The following is an 18781-nucleotide window of genomic DNA, read 5'->3' as shown; positions in this document are numbered from 1 at the left end:
TGTTTTGGTGGTATCGGCACTGTTATTCCAGGTCGTGCATTCCCAAAGAGGATGCAGTTCCCGGTAGTGCACTGAGGGTCTCAGGGGCGCTACAGATGCGTTTTTGACATATTTTTTTAAGGGAAATTCTGCAGTTTACAATCTCGGCCCAGTGAGTGCGATTTCTGATTATTTTTTCCTTGTGGATTTCAGCCTTTAAACCTTGAAGTGTTTTCTCACACTTGTCACAGGTGAATTATTTCAACAGCATTTTTAACTCAAATAATTGACCAGGAAAAAATGAAAAAAAAAAAATCCCACATTTTTTGCACTGTTTTTTCTGCCAACACTCTGTGTTTGTTTTGCAGAAAATCCTGCTGCAATCACTGAACGTCTGCACATTCCCCGCATGTGAACTACAGCGAGAAGTGTGAGGTAAGTGACGTGTCCCGGGTTACCTGCCGGCGAGGGTCGTGGCACCTCCCTCCACAAATCTCCTCTCCTTTCTTGCATTTGATAAAAGTGCAGACATTTCCTTGTTCATCCGCTGAGAAGATCTCCATAGGGTCACAAGGATGTGAGCGTCGTCTCCTGAGCTCGTAGCCAAGAAGGACTCCATTGGGTTCTTGTGGTGGAGACCAAGAAATCTCCACTGACCTGCGAGATTACAGAGGAAGGAACGAGTCAGAGAAAGCAATGTATAGAGTAAGAAAGCTATAGGAGATGCACAGAACCTAATGGCAGCCACCTCAGCTGCTGCAGAACATTATAATACACCTCAGCTGCTGCAGAACCTCGTAATACACCTCACTGCTGAAAAACCTCATAATAGAACTCAGCTGCTGAATAATAACATAATACCTTTCAGCTGCTGAAGAACCTCATATTACCCCTCAGCTGCTGCAGAACTTCATAATTTCATAATACATAATCTTAGCTTCTGCAGAACCTCATAATTAGAGATGAGCGAACCGGTCGCGGTTCGGCTCGAGGTTGGTTCGCCGAACGGACCTCCCGTTCGAGTTCGGTTCGTCGAACGTTCGACGAACCGAACTCGAACTGCATAGGAAACAATGGCAGGCAATCACAAACACAGAAAAACACCTAGAAAACACCCTCAAAGGTGTCCAAAAGGTCACAAACAACTCACAACACATGGGAAAGTGACAAGGACATATACTCATGCGAAAACAAAAGAGCTGGACAAGGAAAAAGAGGAGGACACACAGATATATGAGTATATGCAAGGAAACATGCCATTATTGTGCAACTTGAGCCCTGCTCATTCTTGGCTTCCAATCTTGATAAATTGCCTGAGCTCGCCACGTACGTCTTGGGGATCTTGTCGTGTCCTGCAGCCAGCGTTCTCTCGGAACCTGTCTTCAGTGCTGCTGTGGGTCTGCTGGCAGATAAGCACACGTGTCTGTCCACTGACAATGTGGACATGGCTCTCAGAGGACTTTTCTTCCCCGGGGTCAGCCAGGGGACGGGAAAGGCACGCGTATTTTTGAGAGTGCTTCATGCAAAGCATCTTTTTCTTTTTCAAAAGGGGGCTCAACCGATGCCAGTCAAGTGGGGTGTGTGTGGCCCAGTGAGTGGCAACGAGGGAGACTGTGGTTGGAGTCCCCTCGCTGTGTTTCTAAAAGAACCAAGATGAACAAGTCATGGCTCTCAGAGGACTTTTCTTCCCCGGGGTCAGCCAGGGGACGGGAAAGGCACGTGTATTTTTGAGAGTGCTTCATGCAAAGCATCTTTTTCTTTTTCAAAAGGGGGCTCAACCGATGCCAGTCAAGTGGGGTGTGTGTGGCCCAGTGAGTGGCAATGAGGGAGACTGTGGTTGGAGTCCCCTCGCTGTGTTTCTAAAAGAACCAAGATGAACAAGTCATGGCTCTCAGAGGACTTTTCTTCCCCAGGGTCAGCCAGGGGACGGGAAAGGCACGCGTATTTTTGAGAGTGCTTCATGCAAAGCATCTTTTTCTTTTTCAAAAGGGGGCTCAACCGATGCCAGTCAAGTGGGGTGTGTGTGGCCCAGTGAGTGGCAACGAGGGAGACTGTGGTTGGAGTCCCCTCGCTGTGTTTCTAAAAGAACCAAGATGAACAAGTCATGGCTCTCAGAGGACTTTTCTTCCCCGGGGTCAGCCAGGGGACGGGAAAGGCACGCGTATTTTTGAGAGTGCTTCATGCAAAGCATCTTTTTCTTTTTCAAAAGGGGGCTCAACCGATGCCAGTCAAGTGGGGTGTGTGTGGCCCAGTGAGTGGCAACGAGGGAGACTGTGGTTGGAGTCCCCTCGCTGTGTTTCTAAAAGAACCAAGATGAACAAGTCATGGCTCTCAGAGGACTTTTCTTCCCCGGGGTCAGCCAGGGGACGGGAAAGGCACGCGTATTTTTGAGAGTGCTTCATGCAAAGCATCTTTTTCTTTTTCAAAAGGGGGCTCAACCGATGCCAGTCAAGTGGGGTGTGTGTGGCCCAGTGAGTGGCAACGAGGGAGACTGTGGTTGGAGTCCCCTCGCTGTGTTTCTAAAAGAACCAAGATGAACAAGTCATGGCTCTCAGAGGACTTTTCTTCCCCGGGGTCAGCCAGGGGACGGGAAAGGCACGCGTATTTTTGAGAGTGCTTCATGCAAAGCATCTTTTTCTTTTTCAAAAGGGGGCTCAACCGATGCCAGTCAAGTGGGGTGTGTGTGGCCCAGTGAGTGGCAACGAGGGAGACTGTGGTTGGAGTCCCCTCGCTGTGTTTCTAAAAGAACCAAGATGAACAAGTCATGGCTCTCAGAGGACTTTTCTTCCCCGGGGTCAGCCAGGGGACGGGAAAGGCACGCGTATTTTTGAGAGTGCTTCATGCAAAGCATCTTTTTCTTTTTCAAAAGGGGGCTCAACCGATGCCAGTCAAGTGGGGTGTGTGTGGCCCAGTGAGTGGCAACGAGGGAGACTGTGGTTGGAGTCCCCTCGCTGTGTTTCTAAAAGAACCAAGATGAACAAGTCATGGCTCTCAGAGGACTTTTCTTCCCCGGGGTCAGCCAGGGGACGGGAAAGGCACGCGTATTTTTGAGAGTGCTTCATGCAAAGCATCTTTTTCTTTTTCAAAAGGGGGCTCAACCGATGCCAGTCAAGTGGGGTGTGTGTGGCCCAGTGAGTGGCAACGAGGGAGACTATGGTTGGAGTCCCCTCGCTGTGTTTCTAAAAGAACCAAGATGAACAAGTCATGGCTCTCAGAGGACTTTTCTTCCCCGGGGTCAGCCAGGGGACGGGAAAGGCACGCGTATTTTTGAGAGTGCTTCATGCAAAGCATCTTTTTCTTTTTCAAAAGGGGGCTCAACCGATGCCAGTCAAGTGGGGTGTGTGTGGCCCAGTGAGTGGCAACGAGGGAGACTGTGGTTGGAGTCCCCTCGCTGTGTTTCTAAAAGAACCAAGATGAACAAGTCATGGCTCTCAGAGGACTTTTCTTCCCCGGGGTCAGCCAGGGGACGGGAAAGGCACGCGTATTTTTGAGAGTGCTTCATGCAAAGCATCTTTTTCTTTTTCAAAAGGGGGCTCAACCGATGCCAGTCAAGTGGGGTGTGTGTGGCCCAGTGAGTGGCAACGAGGGAGACTGTGGTTGGAGTCCCCTCGCTGTGTTATACATGCTTTTAGAAGGGCATGACATGGCTTGGAGGTTGACTTTCATAAAATGCAAACTGTTGGCTACCAAAATGCTGCCTTTCCAACAACTGTGGTTATAGGCAATGAGGAACATACTGATGAAGATGAGACGCAGATACCCGATTGGGATGACAACTTAAATATTCGGTCAGGGCAAGAAGAAACTCGGTCTGAGGGGGAGGGGAGTGCAAACACAACAATTGATGATGAAGTTCTAGATCCCACCTACTGTCAACCCACAGTCAGACACTCGAGGAGGTCAATAGAGGCGGTGGAGGAGGATGCAACCGACGTCGAAGTAACCTGGCGCCTTCCTGGACACAGTCGGAGCACTGGTAGCACGTCTACAACTGCATCCTCAGCCACCACTCTGCCTCTGAGCATTATTCGGGGTGGATCAACAGGTCGCATGGCCTCTAAGCCTTGCCTAGCCTGGTCCTTTTTTGACATAAAAAAAGATCGGCCAAATTATGTGATCTGTAACATTTGCCATGGTTATCTTAGTAGAGGTCAAAACCTCAGCAGTTTGACAACTTCTTCCATGAATCGTCACATGAATAAATATCATATGGCCTGGTGGGAAGCTCACCGTGCTGCAATGCGGCCTAGTGGAGCCAACCATCCACCGCCTGCCCCTTCCAGGGCATCCGCGCGCTCGTCATCTTCTAGGACTGTGGGGACAGCTGTCACACCTGTTTTTCCACCCACAACTTCCACCACTGTAACCGCAACAGGCAGTTTGCTTGGTAGGTCGTCAGTTGGTTTGGAAGGGGAAACAAGTGAGTGTGTACAGCTCTCTCAGACATCGATAGCACCAACTTTGGATGAAGGCAACATCATGTCTCCGCCTGCACTTTCCTCCCAAAGCTGCATTTTTCCAGGGACACCCTACTCAACACCGTCTACACACAGCAGCCAGATCTCTGTCCCTCAGATGTGGTCAAATAAAAGGCCACTTCCTTCGACCCATGACAAAGCGAAGAGGTTGACTCTATCCCTCTGTAAGCTGTTGGCTACAGAAATGCTGCCTTTCCGCCTAGTGGACACACAGGATTTTAGAGACCTTATATCTGTCGCTGTGCCCCAGTACCAGATGCCTAGTCGCCACTACTTCTCTAAGAAAGGTGTGCCCGCGCTACACCAGCATGTCGCACACAATATCACCGCTTCCTTGAGAAACTCTGTGTGTGAACGGGTGAATTTCAGCACCGATACTTGGACCAGTAAGCATGGACAGGGACGTTACATGTCGCTGACTGGGCACTGGGTAACTATGGTGATAGATGGTGAAGGGTCTGCTGCACAAGTCTTGCCGTCCCCACGACTTGTGTGTCAATCCTCTGTCTGCCCAAGTTCCGCCACTGCTTCTGCATCCTCCACCTCATCTGGGTCCTCCACCTCCGCCCCAAGCCTGCCTGGTCAGGCCACCAGCGTTCTCACTGCGCAGAAGGAATCACGCACCCCTCATTACTATGCTGGCAGCAGAGCGCAACGGCATCAGGCGGTCTTTAGCTTGACATGTCTTGGGAATAAGAGTCACACAGCTGAGGAGTTGTGGTCAGCTCTGCGGTCCGAGTTTAATAAATGGTTGTCTCCACTCAACCTGCAGCCTGGTAAGGCCGTGTGCGACAATGCTGCAAACCTGGGTGCGGCCCTTCGCCTGGGCAAGGTGACACACGTGCCTTGTATGGCTCACGTGTTGAACCTTGTTGTCCAGCAATTTTTAACACACTATCCCGGCCTAGATGGCCTTCTGACCAGGGCACGGAAACTGTCTGCAGTGCTCACTTCCGCCGTTCAAGCGCCGCAGCTGAGCGACTTGCATTGCTCCAGAAGTCTTTCGGCCTGCCGGTTCATCGCCTGAAATGCGATGTGGCGACACGCTGGAATTCAACTCTCCACATGTTACAGCGACTGTGGCAGCACCGCAGAGCCCTGGTGCAATATGTCATGACGTATAGCCTGGGCCAACGAGATGCAGAGGTGGGGCAGATCACCCTGATGGAGTGATCTCAGATCACGGACCTATGCACCCTTCTGCACAGTTTCGACATGGCGACGAATATGTTTAGCGCTGACAATGCCATTATCAGCATGACGATTACAGTCATTTACATGCTGGAGCACACGCTAAACACTATTCAGAGTCAGGGGGTGGGACAACAGGAAGGGGAGGAACTACAGGAGGATTCATATGCGCAAGACACAACAACATCACCAAGGTCCAGACGTTCATCATCACCAACGCGGCAGGCATGGGACCATGGGGGACAGGGATCAACAAGGGCGCATGGTAGCAGGCGAGATGTTGAGGAAGGTGCAGGAGGACATGAAGATATGGAGGACGAACTGTCCATGGACATGGAAGACTCAGCTGATGAGGGGGACCTTGGTCAAATTTAAGTTGAAAGAGGTTGGGGGGAGATGACAGAGGAAGAAAGAACGGTTAGCACCTCTATGCCACAAACACAGCGTGGACTTGGTCCGCATGGCTGCGCAAGACACATGAGTGCCTTCTTGTTGCACTACCTCCAACATGACCCTCGTATTGTCAAAATTAGAAGTGATGATGACTACTGGCTTGCCACACTATTAGATCCCCGGGACAAGTCCAAATTTTGTGACATAATTCCACCCATAGAAAGGGACGCACGTATGCAGGAGTATCAGCAGAAGCTGTTACTCGATCTTAGCTCGGCTTTTCCACCAAACAACCGTGCAGGTGAAGGGAGTGATTCTCCCAGTTGTAACTTGACAAACATGGGACGGCCTCGTCATCTTCAACAGTCTACCCGTACCAGTAGGACCGTATCTGGTGCTGGTAACAGCAATTTTATGGAATCTTTTCATAATTTTTTTAGACCCTCCTTTGCAAGGCCACCAGAGACATCAAGTGTGTCACATAGTCAACGGATGGAGAGGATGATACAGGAGTATCTCCAAATGAACATCGATGCAATGACTTTGCAAATGGAGCCTTGCTCCTTTTGTGCTTCAAATCTAGAAAAATGGCAAGAGCTCTCCAGTTACGCCTTGGAGATTTTGTCGTGTCCAGCTGCCAGCGTTGTCTCTGAACGTGTCTTCAGTGCTGCTGGGTGTGACAGATAAGCGCACGCGTCTGTCCAGTGACAATGTGGACAGACTAACGTTCATCAAAATGAACAAGTCATGGATCCAGAAGGAATTTACTACCCCTGTGTCATCCTGGGGAGAGTAAATGCTTGTGGATTTGGAATGTGCTTGATGCAAATCAAAACATCCTGTTTGCAACTAGGGCACAAGTCCTGCCACTGATGGGGTGTCTGTGTGCCCAATTTGGGGAAAAAAGGTAGACTCCGCTTGGAGTAACCCTTGCTTGCTGTGTTTTTTAAAAATGATACAAGATGAACAGATCTGAAGGCAAGATGAAGGCAACATCATGTCTCCGCCTGCACTTTTCTCACATTAAGGAATAACGTTTGGAACTCCATTCTATGTCTGAACTGGGTGCAAAAAACCTAAAAAACATCACTATGGGGAGATAAGGTATGCACACCAGTGACTATGGAAGGGGAATACATGGAATAGCAGAAACTGCTGTGTGAATACTGACATGAAAAATTCAATAGCTATTTGTAAGAATGAAATGTGAAAAATGGAACCTGCATTACTGCCATGAATATATGAATAAAGAGAAATTTAGCTACTGAATTGATCAATGCAGAAGAGCCCCAACACTACGCCAAAGTATTTCTCTACGTTGGGGTCCCTAGCTTGTGTGTGTCCTCTCATGCAGTTAAAAAACTTACCGTGTATGGGACGCTGAGACCCAGGCTATATATGCGTATAATGTGGATTGGCAATAGGTGTGTATGGGGAGGGTTCACAAACGAAAAACTACTAACATTAAGGAATAACGTTTGGAACTCCATTCTATGTCTGAACTGGGTGCAAAAAACCTAAAAAACATCACTATGGGGAGATAAGGTATGCACACCAGTGACTATGGAAGGGGAATACATGGAATAGCAGAAACTGCTGTGTGAATACTGACATGAAAAATTCAATAGCTCCTTTTGTGCTTCAAATCTAGAAAAATGGCAAGAGCTCTCCAGTTACGCCTTGAAGATTTTGTCGTGTCCAGCTGCCAGCGTTGTCTCTGAACGTGTCTTCAGTGCTGCTGGGTGTGTGCTGACAGATAAGCGCACGCGTCTGTCCAGTGACAATGTGGACAGACTGACGTTCATCAAAATGAACAAGTCATGGATCCACCAGGAATTTACTACCCCTGTGTCATCCTGGGGAGAGTAAATGCTTGTGGATTTGGAATGTGCTTGATGCAAATCAAAACATCCTGTTTGCAACTAGGGCACAAGTGCTGCCACTGATGGGGTGTCTGTGTGCCCAATTTGGGGAAAAAAGGTAGACTCCGCTTGGAGTAACCCTTGCTTGCTGTGTTTTTTAAAAATGATACAAGATGAACAGATCTGAAGGCAAGATGAAGGCAACATCATGTCTCCGCCTGCACTTTTCTCACAAACCTGCATTTTTCCAGGGACACCCTACTCAACACCGTCTACAGACAGCAGCCAGATCTCTGTCCCTCAGATGTGGTCAAATAAAAGGCCACTTACTGCGACCCATGACAAAGCTAAGTGGTTGACTCTATCCCTCTGTAAGCTGTTGGCTACCGAAATGCTGCCTTTACGCGTAGTGGACACACAGGATTTTACAGACCTTATGTCTGTCGCTGTGCCCCAGTACCAGATGCCCAATCACCACTGCTTCTCCAAGAAAAGCATGCCCGCGCTACACCAGCATGTCGCACACAACATCACCACTTCCTTGAGAAACTCTGTGTGCGACACGGTGCATTTCAACACAGATACTTGGACCAGTAAGCATAGACAGGGTCATTACATGTCACTGACTGGGCACTGGCAAACTATGGTGAGAGATGGAGAAGGGTCTGCTGTACAAGTCTTGCCGTCCCCACGAGTTGTTTCAATCCTTGTTCTGTATGTAGAAGTTAATACACTGCTTCTGCCTCTTCAACCTCGTGTGGGTCCTCTACCTTTGCGCAAACCCTGTGTGGTCAGGCCACCCTTCCTTGCAACTGCGCACAAGGACTACCACACACCTCCTTACTATGCTGGCAGCAGAGCTCAATGCCATCAGGCGGTCAAAGTTTTACTTTGAAATGTATGGGAAATGTGAGTCACACCGCTATTCCAGAGAATAGTAGTCATGCAGGGTCAAAACATTAATTGAGGAACAGGAACAGAATGGGACGGCCAGGACTTAATCAGAAAACAAGCAGAGGTGAAATGCGTATCGGCCAACAAGGTACATAAACAGCAAGCAGGAAAAGTAGTCAGGTAACAAGCACACAAAATCATAAAACTGAACTGGGGGTAAAATTAACCAGAGGTTCATAGCTATGTCTGGCAGTGGTCTGCAGACAGGATGGGCATAAAAAAGGGTGTGGTGTCTTCCCATTGGTTGTAGCTGAATGATGGTATTTCATCTGTGAGATACCCACCAGCTACATTCAGCCAGAGATTCTGCATCTGTCAAGGTAATGCAGCCCAGTGGGTGAGCATAACCTGCGTCCACCTGCGCCGCTGGCATCGACTACTCTCCCATCATCAGCACTATTCATGAAAGGAACACGTTGTCACCTGGCGACCGGAGTACAAATTGACGGAGCGGACTCCGTTGGTGACTTAACAGCCGTGTGCGGCAATGATGCAAACCTGGCTGCGGGCCATCCTCAGGGCAATGTGACACACGTGCCTTTTAGGGCTCACGTGTTGAACCGAATTCGCCAGCAATTTTTAAAACACCATCACGGCCTACATGGCCTTGTGCAGTGGGCACGCTCGCTATGTGCTCACTTCCATCGTGCGCACACAGCAGCTCAACAACTTTCATCACTCCGGAAGTCTTAGGGTCTGGCAGTTAAACGCCGTAAATGCGATGTTTCGACACGCAGGAATTGGAATCTGCACATGTTGCAGCGTGTGTGGCAGCACCGCAGAGCCCTGCTGAAATACGGTAAGACATATAGCCTGGGATAACTTGATCCAGAGGTGGTGCAGATCACGCTGCTGGAGTGGTGTCAGATCAAGGACCTATGCACCCTGCTACACAGTTTTGAAATGTCGACGAAGATGTTTAGCACTGGCAATGTCATTCTCAGCGTGACAATTCTGGTCATCTACATGATGGAGCACACTGTAATTATTATTCGGAGTCAGGTGTTGGGACAAGAGGAAGGGGAGGAAGTACAGGAGGAGTCATATGCGGAAGGGATAACAAGATCTACGAGGTCCAGATGGTCAGCGGCACCTATGCGGCAGTCATGGTGAGGGAGAGGGATTAACAAGGGCGCATAGTATCAGCAAAAAGTGTTGATGAAAGTGCAGGAGCCCATGAAGAAATGGAGGACGAACTGGCGATGGGCATGGAAGACTCAGCAGATGAGTGAGAGCTTGCTCACATTTCGGTTGTGCGAGGTTGGGGGGAGAGGGCAGAGGAAGGATGCACGATTCTCACCTCTCTGCCACCAACACACCAAGGACTTGGTCCTCCTGGATGCACAAGACACATGAGCGCCTTCTTGCTGCACTACCTACATGACCCTCGGATTGTATGAATTTGAACTAATCCTGAATACTGGGTTGCCACACTGTTAGATCCCCGGTACAAGACAAAATTTGGCGAACTAATTCCTGCCATAGAAATAGACGCACGTATACAGGAGTATCTGCAGAATGTGGTACGCAATCTTAGATCTACTTGTCCACTAAACACCAGTGCTGCACAGAGTGAATCTCAACGCTTTGTCATGGATAGGAGGAAATGGTCTTTTACTTGTCCACATCGGAGGGACCGAGGGATGGCTGCTGTGCTGAGATGGCGTTGAGTACGGTGTCCCTGCACAGTTGCACTTTTGGTCATATCCCAAAATGAGTTGAAAAAGGACAGATGCTGTTGGAAAGGGGAACAGGTGTGTTGGAAAGGGGAAAAAAGTTTTGGTCCGTGGATTTGGTGGTTAAGCAACTGTAACATTTGCTGAAGAAACACCATCTGTTACAGTGGGACTGGCAGATTTGGATAAAGTGGTATATAATCTGTGACCGCTATATAACGAAAATTAATAAGAAAAGAAAGAGAAAGGTATATATCCCCATCAGCAGTCAGTGTCCACCGTGCTCCCAGTTGGAAAAGGAGAGGTTGGCAACTTGAAGGTTTGGTGGAGGATACAGAGCTGTGTGGCTATGAAACTAATAGTAGCCTGAACCGAGTTAGACGCCATTCGGATCTGGAGACTGTGAGCCCTGTTAGCGTCACAGGGTCCACATGCCCACCCAGCCCAGGAACTCCCTGTTAACAACACAGGGGCCATTGAGTACGCTGACCGTGTGCGTAGGGGCCACACCTGTGGACAGCAGGCGCATCAGCAGCAGCAGGCCTGTTAATGCCACTGGGCTGCACAAGCAGGACTGTTAGGACAGGAGCTGGTCTTAACCGTTCTGCGTTACCAACTGTGGTGGTGGCCTGCATCCACCACCCGATCCCTGCCTACCTCTGGCCTAAAGCCGCAATGGGTTCAACACATGGAGGTGTGCTCTTTCGGAGCATAATAGAAGACTGCGCACCTCCTTGTTGGCTCCAGCCCCTTTTATAACCTGGGTCCGCCCCAAACCAGGGTGAACCACAATGCACCTCCTGGAGACAAAAGTAGAGTGACACGTCATGAGTGGCATAACTAGCGTCCTATTTGGAAACGCAACTTCAATGATGACCTCATGGCTGCCATGACCCAAACACCTCACCAGTCATCGTCTGAGCATCAATAATGCGGTGACAAGTCATAGGTGTGGGCCTCTGCAAGCCATTTGGGAGGACACCTGATGCCCTGTGGTCTATATGGGACCCCCACATCAGGGCCAGGGCCAAAGAGTTCATTACCAGACCTAGTCTCTGATGCAGGAAGTGCCTGAGCATGCTCAGTAGCATGAAATACAGTCTCTGAAAAAAGACTATCAGCTTTAGCATGGTGTCTAGGCACAAAACAGGACTTAGACCCGGCACGGAATGCAAGCACCTGTGCAAAGAGGCTTTTCACACTTAGTGTGGGAGCATGCGCTGTATCCCGAAAAGAAGACTTAGCGTCAGGAATAACAAAGTCAGGCTGAGCATACTCACTAGGCGAAACACTGTAATTAGGCTGCAGCTGGGGTACATCGGCACACGCATGCGCACTAGCTGCCTCTCCACACTTAGACGTGGAGGAGAAATTGCTCTTGGAGATGCTGTCTATGAACAGAAGGAAAAGCTAAAGGAAGCCTGACTTTCTATCCCTCCGAATTATGAAATGCAGCAATGAATTCCATGAGTTTGCTATAACATTAGCGTAGCAAAATGTGCATGAGGGTGTGATGTAGAGGTGCTAGAAATAGCTTGTCACCAGTGGGGCACTAATGGAATACAACAGCCAGTTCTATGATGCCACTAAATGGCAGTATTTTGTGCTATCATTATAGCTTACTAAAAACAGAGCACGAGGTTGTCATGCAGAGGTGCTGCACATAGATTTGCAGTAGTGTGACTAGACAAAAGTACAATAGCCACGTTTAGGATACAACTAGGTACAGTGAGTGTTTGCTAGTATAATGGCTGAGTTTAAAAAAGTTTGAGTGTGCAATGCAGGCAGATGTCCTGCAAATAACGTTCCAATACTGTGAATTGACAAAAGTACAATAGCCACGTTTACGATACAACTAGGTACAGTGAGTGTTTGCTAGTATAATGGCTGAGTTTAAAAAAGTTTGAGTGTGCAATGCAGGCAGATGTCCTGCAAATAACGTTCCAATACTGTGAATTGACAAAAGTACAATAGCCACGTTTAGGATACAACTAGGTACAGTGAGTGTTTGCTAGTATAATGGCTGAGTTTAAAAAAGTTTGAGTGTGCAATGCAGGCAGACGTCCTGCAAATAACGTTCCAATACTGTGAATTGACAAAAGTACAATAGCCACGTTTACGATACAACTAGGTACAGTGAGTGTTTGCTAGTATAATGGCTGAGTTTAAAAAAGTTTGAGTGTGCAATGCAGGCAGATGTCCTGCAAATAACGTTCCAATACTGTGAATTGACAAAAGTACAATAGCCACGTTTAGGATACAACTAGGTACAGTGAGTGTTTGCTAGTATAATGGCTGAGTTTAAAAAAGTTTGAGTGTGCAATGCAGGCAGACGTGCTGCAAATAACGTTCCAATACTGTGAATTGACAAAAGTCCAATAGCCACGTATAGGATGCCACTAGGTACACTGAGTGTTTGCTAGTATAATGGCTTCGTTATAATTAGTTGGAGTGTGCAACGCAGGCAGATGCGCTCTGCAAATGTCTTGGCACTAGTGGGACTATAGCAAAGTCCAATAGCCACGTATAGGATGCCACTAGGTACACTGAGTGTTTGCTAGTAAAATTGCTTAGTTTAAAAAACTTGGAGTGTGCAATGCAGGCAGATGTGCTCTGCTAATGTCTTTGCACTAGTGGGACTATAGCAAAGTCCAATAGCCACGTTTAGGATGCCACTAGGTACACTGAGTGTTTGCTAGTAAAATTGATTAGTTTAAAAAAGTTGTAGTGTGCAATGCAGGCAGACGTGCTCTGCAAATGTCTTTGCACTAGTGGGACTATAGCAAAGTCCAATAGCCACGTATAGGATGCCACTAGGTACACTGAGTGTTTGCTAGTAAAATTGCTTAGTTTAAAAAACTTGGAGTGTGCAATGCAGGCAGATGTGCTCTGCTAATGTCTTTGCACTAGTGGGACTATAGCAAAGTCCAATAGCCACGTATAGGATGCCACTAGGTACACTGAGTGTTTGCTAGTATAATGGCTTCGTTATAATTAGTTGGAGTGTGCAATGCAGGCAGACGCGCTCTGCAAATGTCTTGGCACTAGTGGGACTATAGCAAAGTCCAATAGCCACGTATAGGATGCCACTAGGTACACTGAGTGTTTGCTAGTATAATGGCTTGGTTAGAATGAGTTGTAGTGTGCAATGCAGGCAGACGCGCTCTGCAAATGTCTTTGCACTAGTGGGACTATAGCAAAGTCCAATAGCCACGTATAGGATGCCACTAGGTACACTGAATGTTTGCTAGTATAATGGCTTACTTAGAATGAGTTGGAGTGTGCAGAGGACAAGAGGGTACAGTGGCAGGATTGTGGTGCTCTGGGTAGAGGAATGGAAGCCTGCCTTTCTATTCCCTCCTAATGGTGAAATGCAGGGAGGAAATCCCTGACCTGGGCTACACAGACGCTGTTGCTGTTTGCAGGACCTGTCACTTATGGCTCTCTGACCCTGCCGGTTGGAGCCCTTAAAAGGACTGCTAGAAAGTGCTCTCCCTATGCTGTCTAACGCTGTGTATGCAGCGCATACAGCTGTATCGGCGATAGGACTCAGGAGGACGGAGCTGCGACACTGATGTCTGACACCAAAGACGCAGAAGGCAGATAATGGCGATCGTGAAGAAAATGTCCGGTTTTATAATGCAGGGACATGTGACATGCAGATCCTATCACACATGCCGTTGCTTCTCTGCCTCAAAGTCCACTTAGGTGTGTGTGTGTCTGTGATTGGCTGACATGCTGGCCCGCCCCACAAGACGCGCGCGCTTAGGGAAGGAAGACAAGAAAAAAAAAAAAAAAATGGCGATCGCCATTATAGAAACAGCAGTGATCTGAAGGCGCTGTTCACGCACACTATACACTGAAATGTGATAATAGTTTGATTCACAGAGTGACTTACACTATTACAGCAGAAACCAAGCTAGGATTTAGCTGTTTTTTGGCTGCTAGAACCGTTCTCGAACGTTTCTAGAACTATCGAGCTTTTGCAAAAAGCTCGAGTTCTAGTTCGATCTAGAACATGCCCCAAAATCACTCGAGCCGCGAACTGGAGAACCACGAACCACGAACCGCGCTCAACTCTACTCATAATACATCTCAGTTTCTGCAGCACCTCCTTCTACAAGGCTCAGCTGCTGCAGAACCTCATTATACACCTCAGACGCTGCAGAACTCAATCATACAAACCTCAGCTGTTGCAGAACCTCCAAATACACCTCGATTGTTGCAGAACCTAATAAGGCTAAGTTCACATTTCCGTTGTTTTGTATCAGTCACATGCGTCGCTTGACGCATGTGACTGATGCGCTGTTCAACGCTGTACAACGGATGACAAAGAACAGAATTCTTTGTCGGATTCCATTGTGTGCCGGGGGGGGGGGGGGGAGCCGAGCGGGGCCGTGGCACTGAGGACGTCAGTGTCGCAGGGACTGCAGGACAGGTGAGTGTGTGTGTGTGTGTGTGTGTGTGTGTGTGTGTGTGTGTGTGTGTGTGTGTACACATGCTGAATGTGGGAGGGGGCGGAGGCGAGCGGGGGGCGGGGCCAGGCGCTGAGGATGTCAGTGGCAGTGCTGCGGTCTGCATGGCTGGGGACAGGTGAGTGTATCTGTGAGTGAGTGTGTGTGTGTGTGTGCGCATGTATGTATGTATGTGTGTGCACATGCGGAGTGCAGGAGGGGGCGGAGCCGAGAGGGGGGCGGGCCAGACGAGGGTGTCAGTGGCAGTGCTTGTCTGCATGGCTGGGGACAGGTGTGTGTGTGTGTGTGTGTGTACATACATGTGCGGAGTGCGGGAGGGGGCGGGGCCGAGCGGGAAGTGTCGGCCTCCCTGCACACGTAACCAGACTAAATATCGGGTAGCAAAGCACCCGATATTTACCTTGGTTACCCGATATTTACCTTGGTTACGGGCCTACACCGCTTAGCGCTGGCTCCTTGCACCGTAACCAGGGTAAATATCGGGTAACCAACCAAAGCTGGTGACGTGTGCAGGGAGCCAGAGAGCATGCGCAGCGAAATCTGACGGATCTCGCTGCTCAAAAAACGTTACATGCTGCGTTCCTCCCGCCCGGCGGTCAGTCGTTCCACGACTGATCAGTCGGGCGGAGGGTGCAACGCAGCATCATCAGTCACAATCCGCTGCTCATACAAGTCTATGGGAGCAACGGAATCCGCTAAACGGATTCCGTTGTTTTCAAGAGCAGCGGATTGTGACTGATACATTTTAGCGGAAATGTGAACTTAGCCTAATACACCTCAGTTGCTGCAGAATCTCATAATACATTACTCAGCTGCTGCAGAACCTCATAAAATACCTTAGCTGCTGCAAAACCTCATAATAGGCACCTCAGCTACTGTCAAACCTCATAATACACCTCAGATGCTGAAGAACGTCATATTAGACACCTACTGCAGGGCCTCATAATCCACCTCAGCTGCTGCAGAACTTCATAATGCAACTCAGCTGCTGTGGGACCTCATAATACTCACCTCAGCAGCTGCAAGCCTATAATACACCTAAGCTGATGCAGAACCTCACATCAGACACCTTAGCTGCTGCAGAACCTCTTAACACATTAATATTTCTGGTGGTGGCCATGTAATAGACACTGTTGTATTATATAGTATTATTTTGTATTATTTGCGATGTTTTAGCTTCTGTTCTGTGAGATAATAAAGTGACTATACAGAACACAGGATAATGATAATCACAATGGGACAGAAATTGATGAGACCAATAATCAAGGCACAATAGCACAATTCTGTGCAATAAGGATCTGAGAGGGGTGCACTCCTCACAGACGTCTCCAGATCAGACTGGACAGACGCAGCACAGCTCGTTTGGACATTTATTACGGTAGAACTTTAGAGAAAACCCATGAATAAAGGTTAAATTATACAGTGAAAAAAGTTGGAGAATTTTCCAATGTTTGTATCAATTTCTTACTTTAATTTCACAGAAAATATGAAATATTCTGACCTGACTGTCGGATTGTTGAATTGTTGTGGCACCGTGTCCCTCAATCCGATAGTCCAGGAATCCAGCATCTGTGAAGCCTTAAAGGAGTCTTGAAGAGAGACATTAATTTTTATTGGCGTTCCCAGCGGTTGGGACACTCTGGTAACAGTTCACAGCCTCCAGATGCCCCAGCTGATGGGAGCTCAAGAAATATTTTAAAGGCTCCTTTATGGTTTCTAGGCCTCACAGCTGCCGTGAGACCCGGTAACCTGTAAGGGAGCCGTCAACCCGGTAATTTTAAGGGTGCCTTTAAGAGAACCTTTAACATTCCTTGGATTCCCAGCTGCTGGAACTTTGGAGGCTGTGAACTGTTACCAGAGTTCACAGTCTCCAAGTGTCTCAACAGCTGGGAACTCCAAGAAACGTAAAGGCTCCTTTAAGGTTTTCAGGCCTCACAGATACTGGACTGTTGGACTGCTGTGCCGTCGTGACTCACAATCCGACATTCCGGCAATCACTGGAGTTTACACTATCTTAATGAAGTCAATTGCCGGATTAGGCAATGTGCGCACATTGAGTATTTAGTTGCAGACATTTTTGCACCAAATCTTCAAAAAACGCACCAAAACTGCACAAAAAAATGAATGTGGTTTTGGTGCAGTTTTTCTGCCAGGAGATGTAGATTTCGTGCAGAAATGTCTCCAACCAAATACTCCTCAGCCTGAGAATACCAGCCCCGTCTGTCGGTTTTATCTTGGCTGGGTATCAAAATTGAAGGGGACTGCACGCTTTTCTAAAAAAAAAGCCATTAATAAAGTGCTCGGCTGGGGGCTGCAGCCTGTAGCCATATACTTTATCTGTGCTGGATATCTATATACGGGGGACCCTGCAACATTTTATTTATTTATTTTTACACTCCATTCGGGGACCCAGACAGCTACTGTGAGGGCAGCCAATCAGAGATGCCAACACGCTGGAAGTCTGACTGCAGCCAATCACAGATGCCAGCAGTGAGGGTGGGCGGGGGAGGCAGTGCATATGTATGAGATCTAATGAGCGGACCTCGAAGTAGTGTGATAGTGGCGGGGAATTTAAGTAAGTGTTGTTTTCAAGCTTTTAATCTATGTAATACTCAAAAAAATTTCCCAGAAACGTTATGCAACTCAGAAATGCATCCAGGCATCTTTCTCATTCAGTTTCCAGACTTTTCCACCCATTTTTATAGCCCTTGACCCCACAGACTGACTTCCAAGGTCCTCCTGAAAATTATTCGAGGTTCCCATTAACTTGCATTGGGTTCATTATTCATGACGAATACACGAATAATAGAAATTATTTGGCTCGAAAAATCTGAACCCGAATATCTCACTATTCTCCCATCTCTACTATCTATCTATCCCTCTAGCTATCTATCCATCGATCATCTATCCCTCCATCTATCCCTCTATCTATCCCTCTATCTATCTATCTATCCCTCTATCTATCTATCTATCTATCCATCGATCATCTATCCCTCCATATATCCCTCTATCTATCCCTCTATCTATCTATCTATCTATCCCTCTATCTATCTATCTATCTATCCCTCTATCTATCTATCCCTCTATCTATCTATCCCTCTATCTATCTATCCCTCCATCTATCCCTCTATCTATCCCTCTATCTATCTATCTATCCTTCTATCTATCCCTCTATCTATCTCTCTATCTATCCCTCTATCTATCTCTCTATCTATCCCTCTATCTATCTATCTATCTATCTATCCCTCTATCTACAGTGCCTACAAGTAGTATTCAACCCCCTGCAGATTTAGCAGGTTTGATAAGATGCAAATAAGTTAGAGCCTGCAAACTTCAAACAAGAGCAGGATTTATTAACAGATGCATAAATCTTACAAACCAACAAGTTATGTTGCTCAGTTAAATTTTAATAAATTTTCAACATAAAAGTGTGGGTCAATTATTATTCAACCCCTAGGTTTAATATTTTGTGGAATAACCCTTGTTTGCAATTACAGCTTATAATCGTCTTTTATAAGACCTGATCAGGCCGGCACAGGTCTCTGGAGTTATCTTGGCCCACTCCTCCATGCAGATCTTCTCCAAGTTATCTAGGTTCTTTGGGTGTCTCATGTGGACTTTAATCTTGAGCTCCTTCCACAAGTTTTCAATTGGGTTAAGGTCAGGAGACTGACTAGGCCACTGCAACACCTTGATTTTTTTTCCCTCTTGAACCAGGCCTTGGTTTTCTTGGCTGTGTGCTTTGGGTCGTTGTCTTGTTGGAAGATGAAATG

General features: G+C 47.7%; 1 protein-coding gene across 1 annotated transcript in view; it reads right to left on the bottom strand.

Moving 5' to 3' along the window:
* USH2A (usherin) overlaps positions 1-18781 on the bottom strand; it is a 1098211-nt gene that overhangs the window by 296752 nt on the left and 782678 nt on the right. The window contains exon 47 of the mRNA XM_075339131.1: positions 438-636. Coding sequence (XP_075195246.1) covers positions 438-636 — 199 coding nt within the window. The remainder of the gene's footprint in view (positions 1-437; positions 637-18781) is intronic.

This window comes from Anomaloglossus baeobatrachus, chromosome 3, assembly GCF_048569485.1.
Source record: "Anomaloglossus baeobatrachus isolate aAnoBae1 chromosome 3, aAnoBae1.hap1, whole genome shotgun sequence".
NCBI lineage: Eukaryota > Metazoa > Chordata > Amphibia > Anura > Aromobatidae > Anomaloglossus > Anomaloglossus baeobatrachus.
The sequence above is the reverse complement of the archived record's forward strand: the minus strand, read 5'-3'. Positions and strand labels throughout refer to the sequence as shown.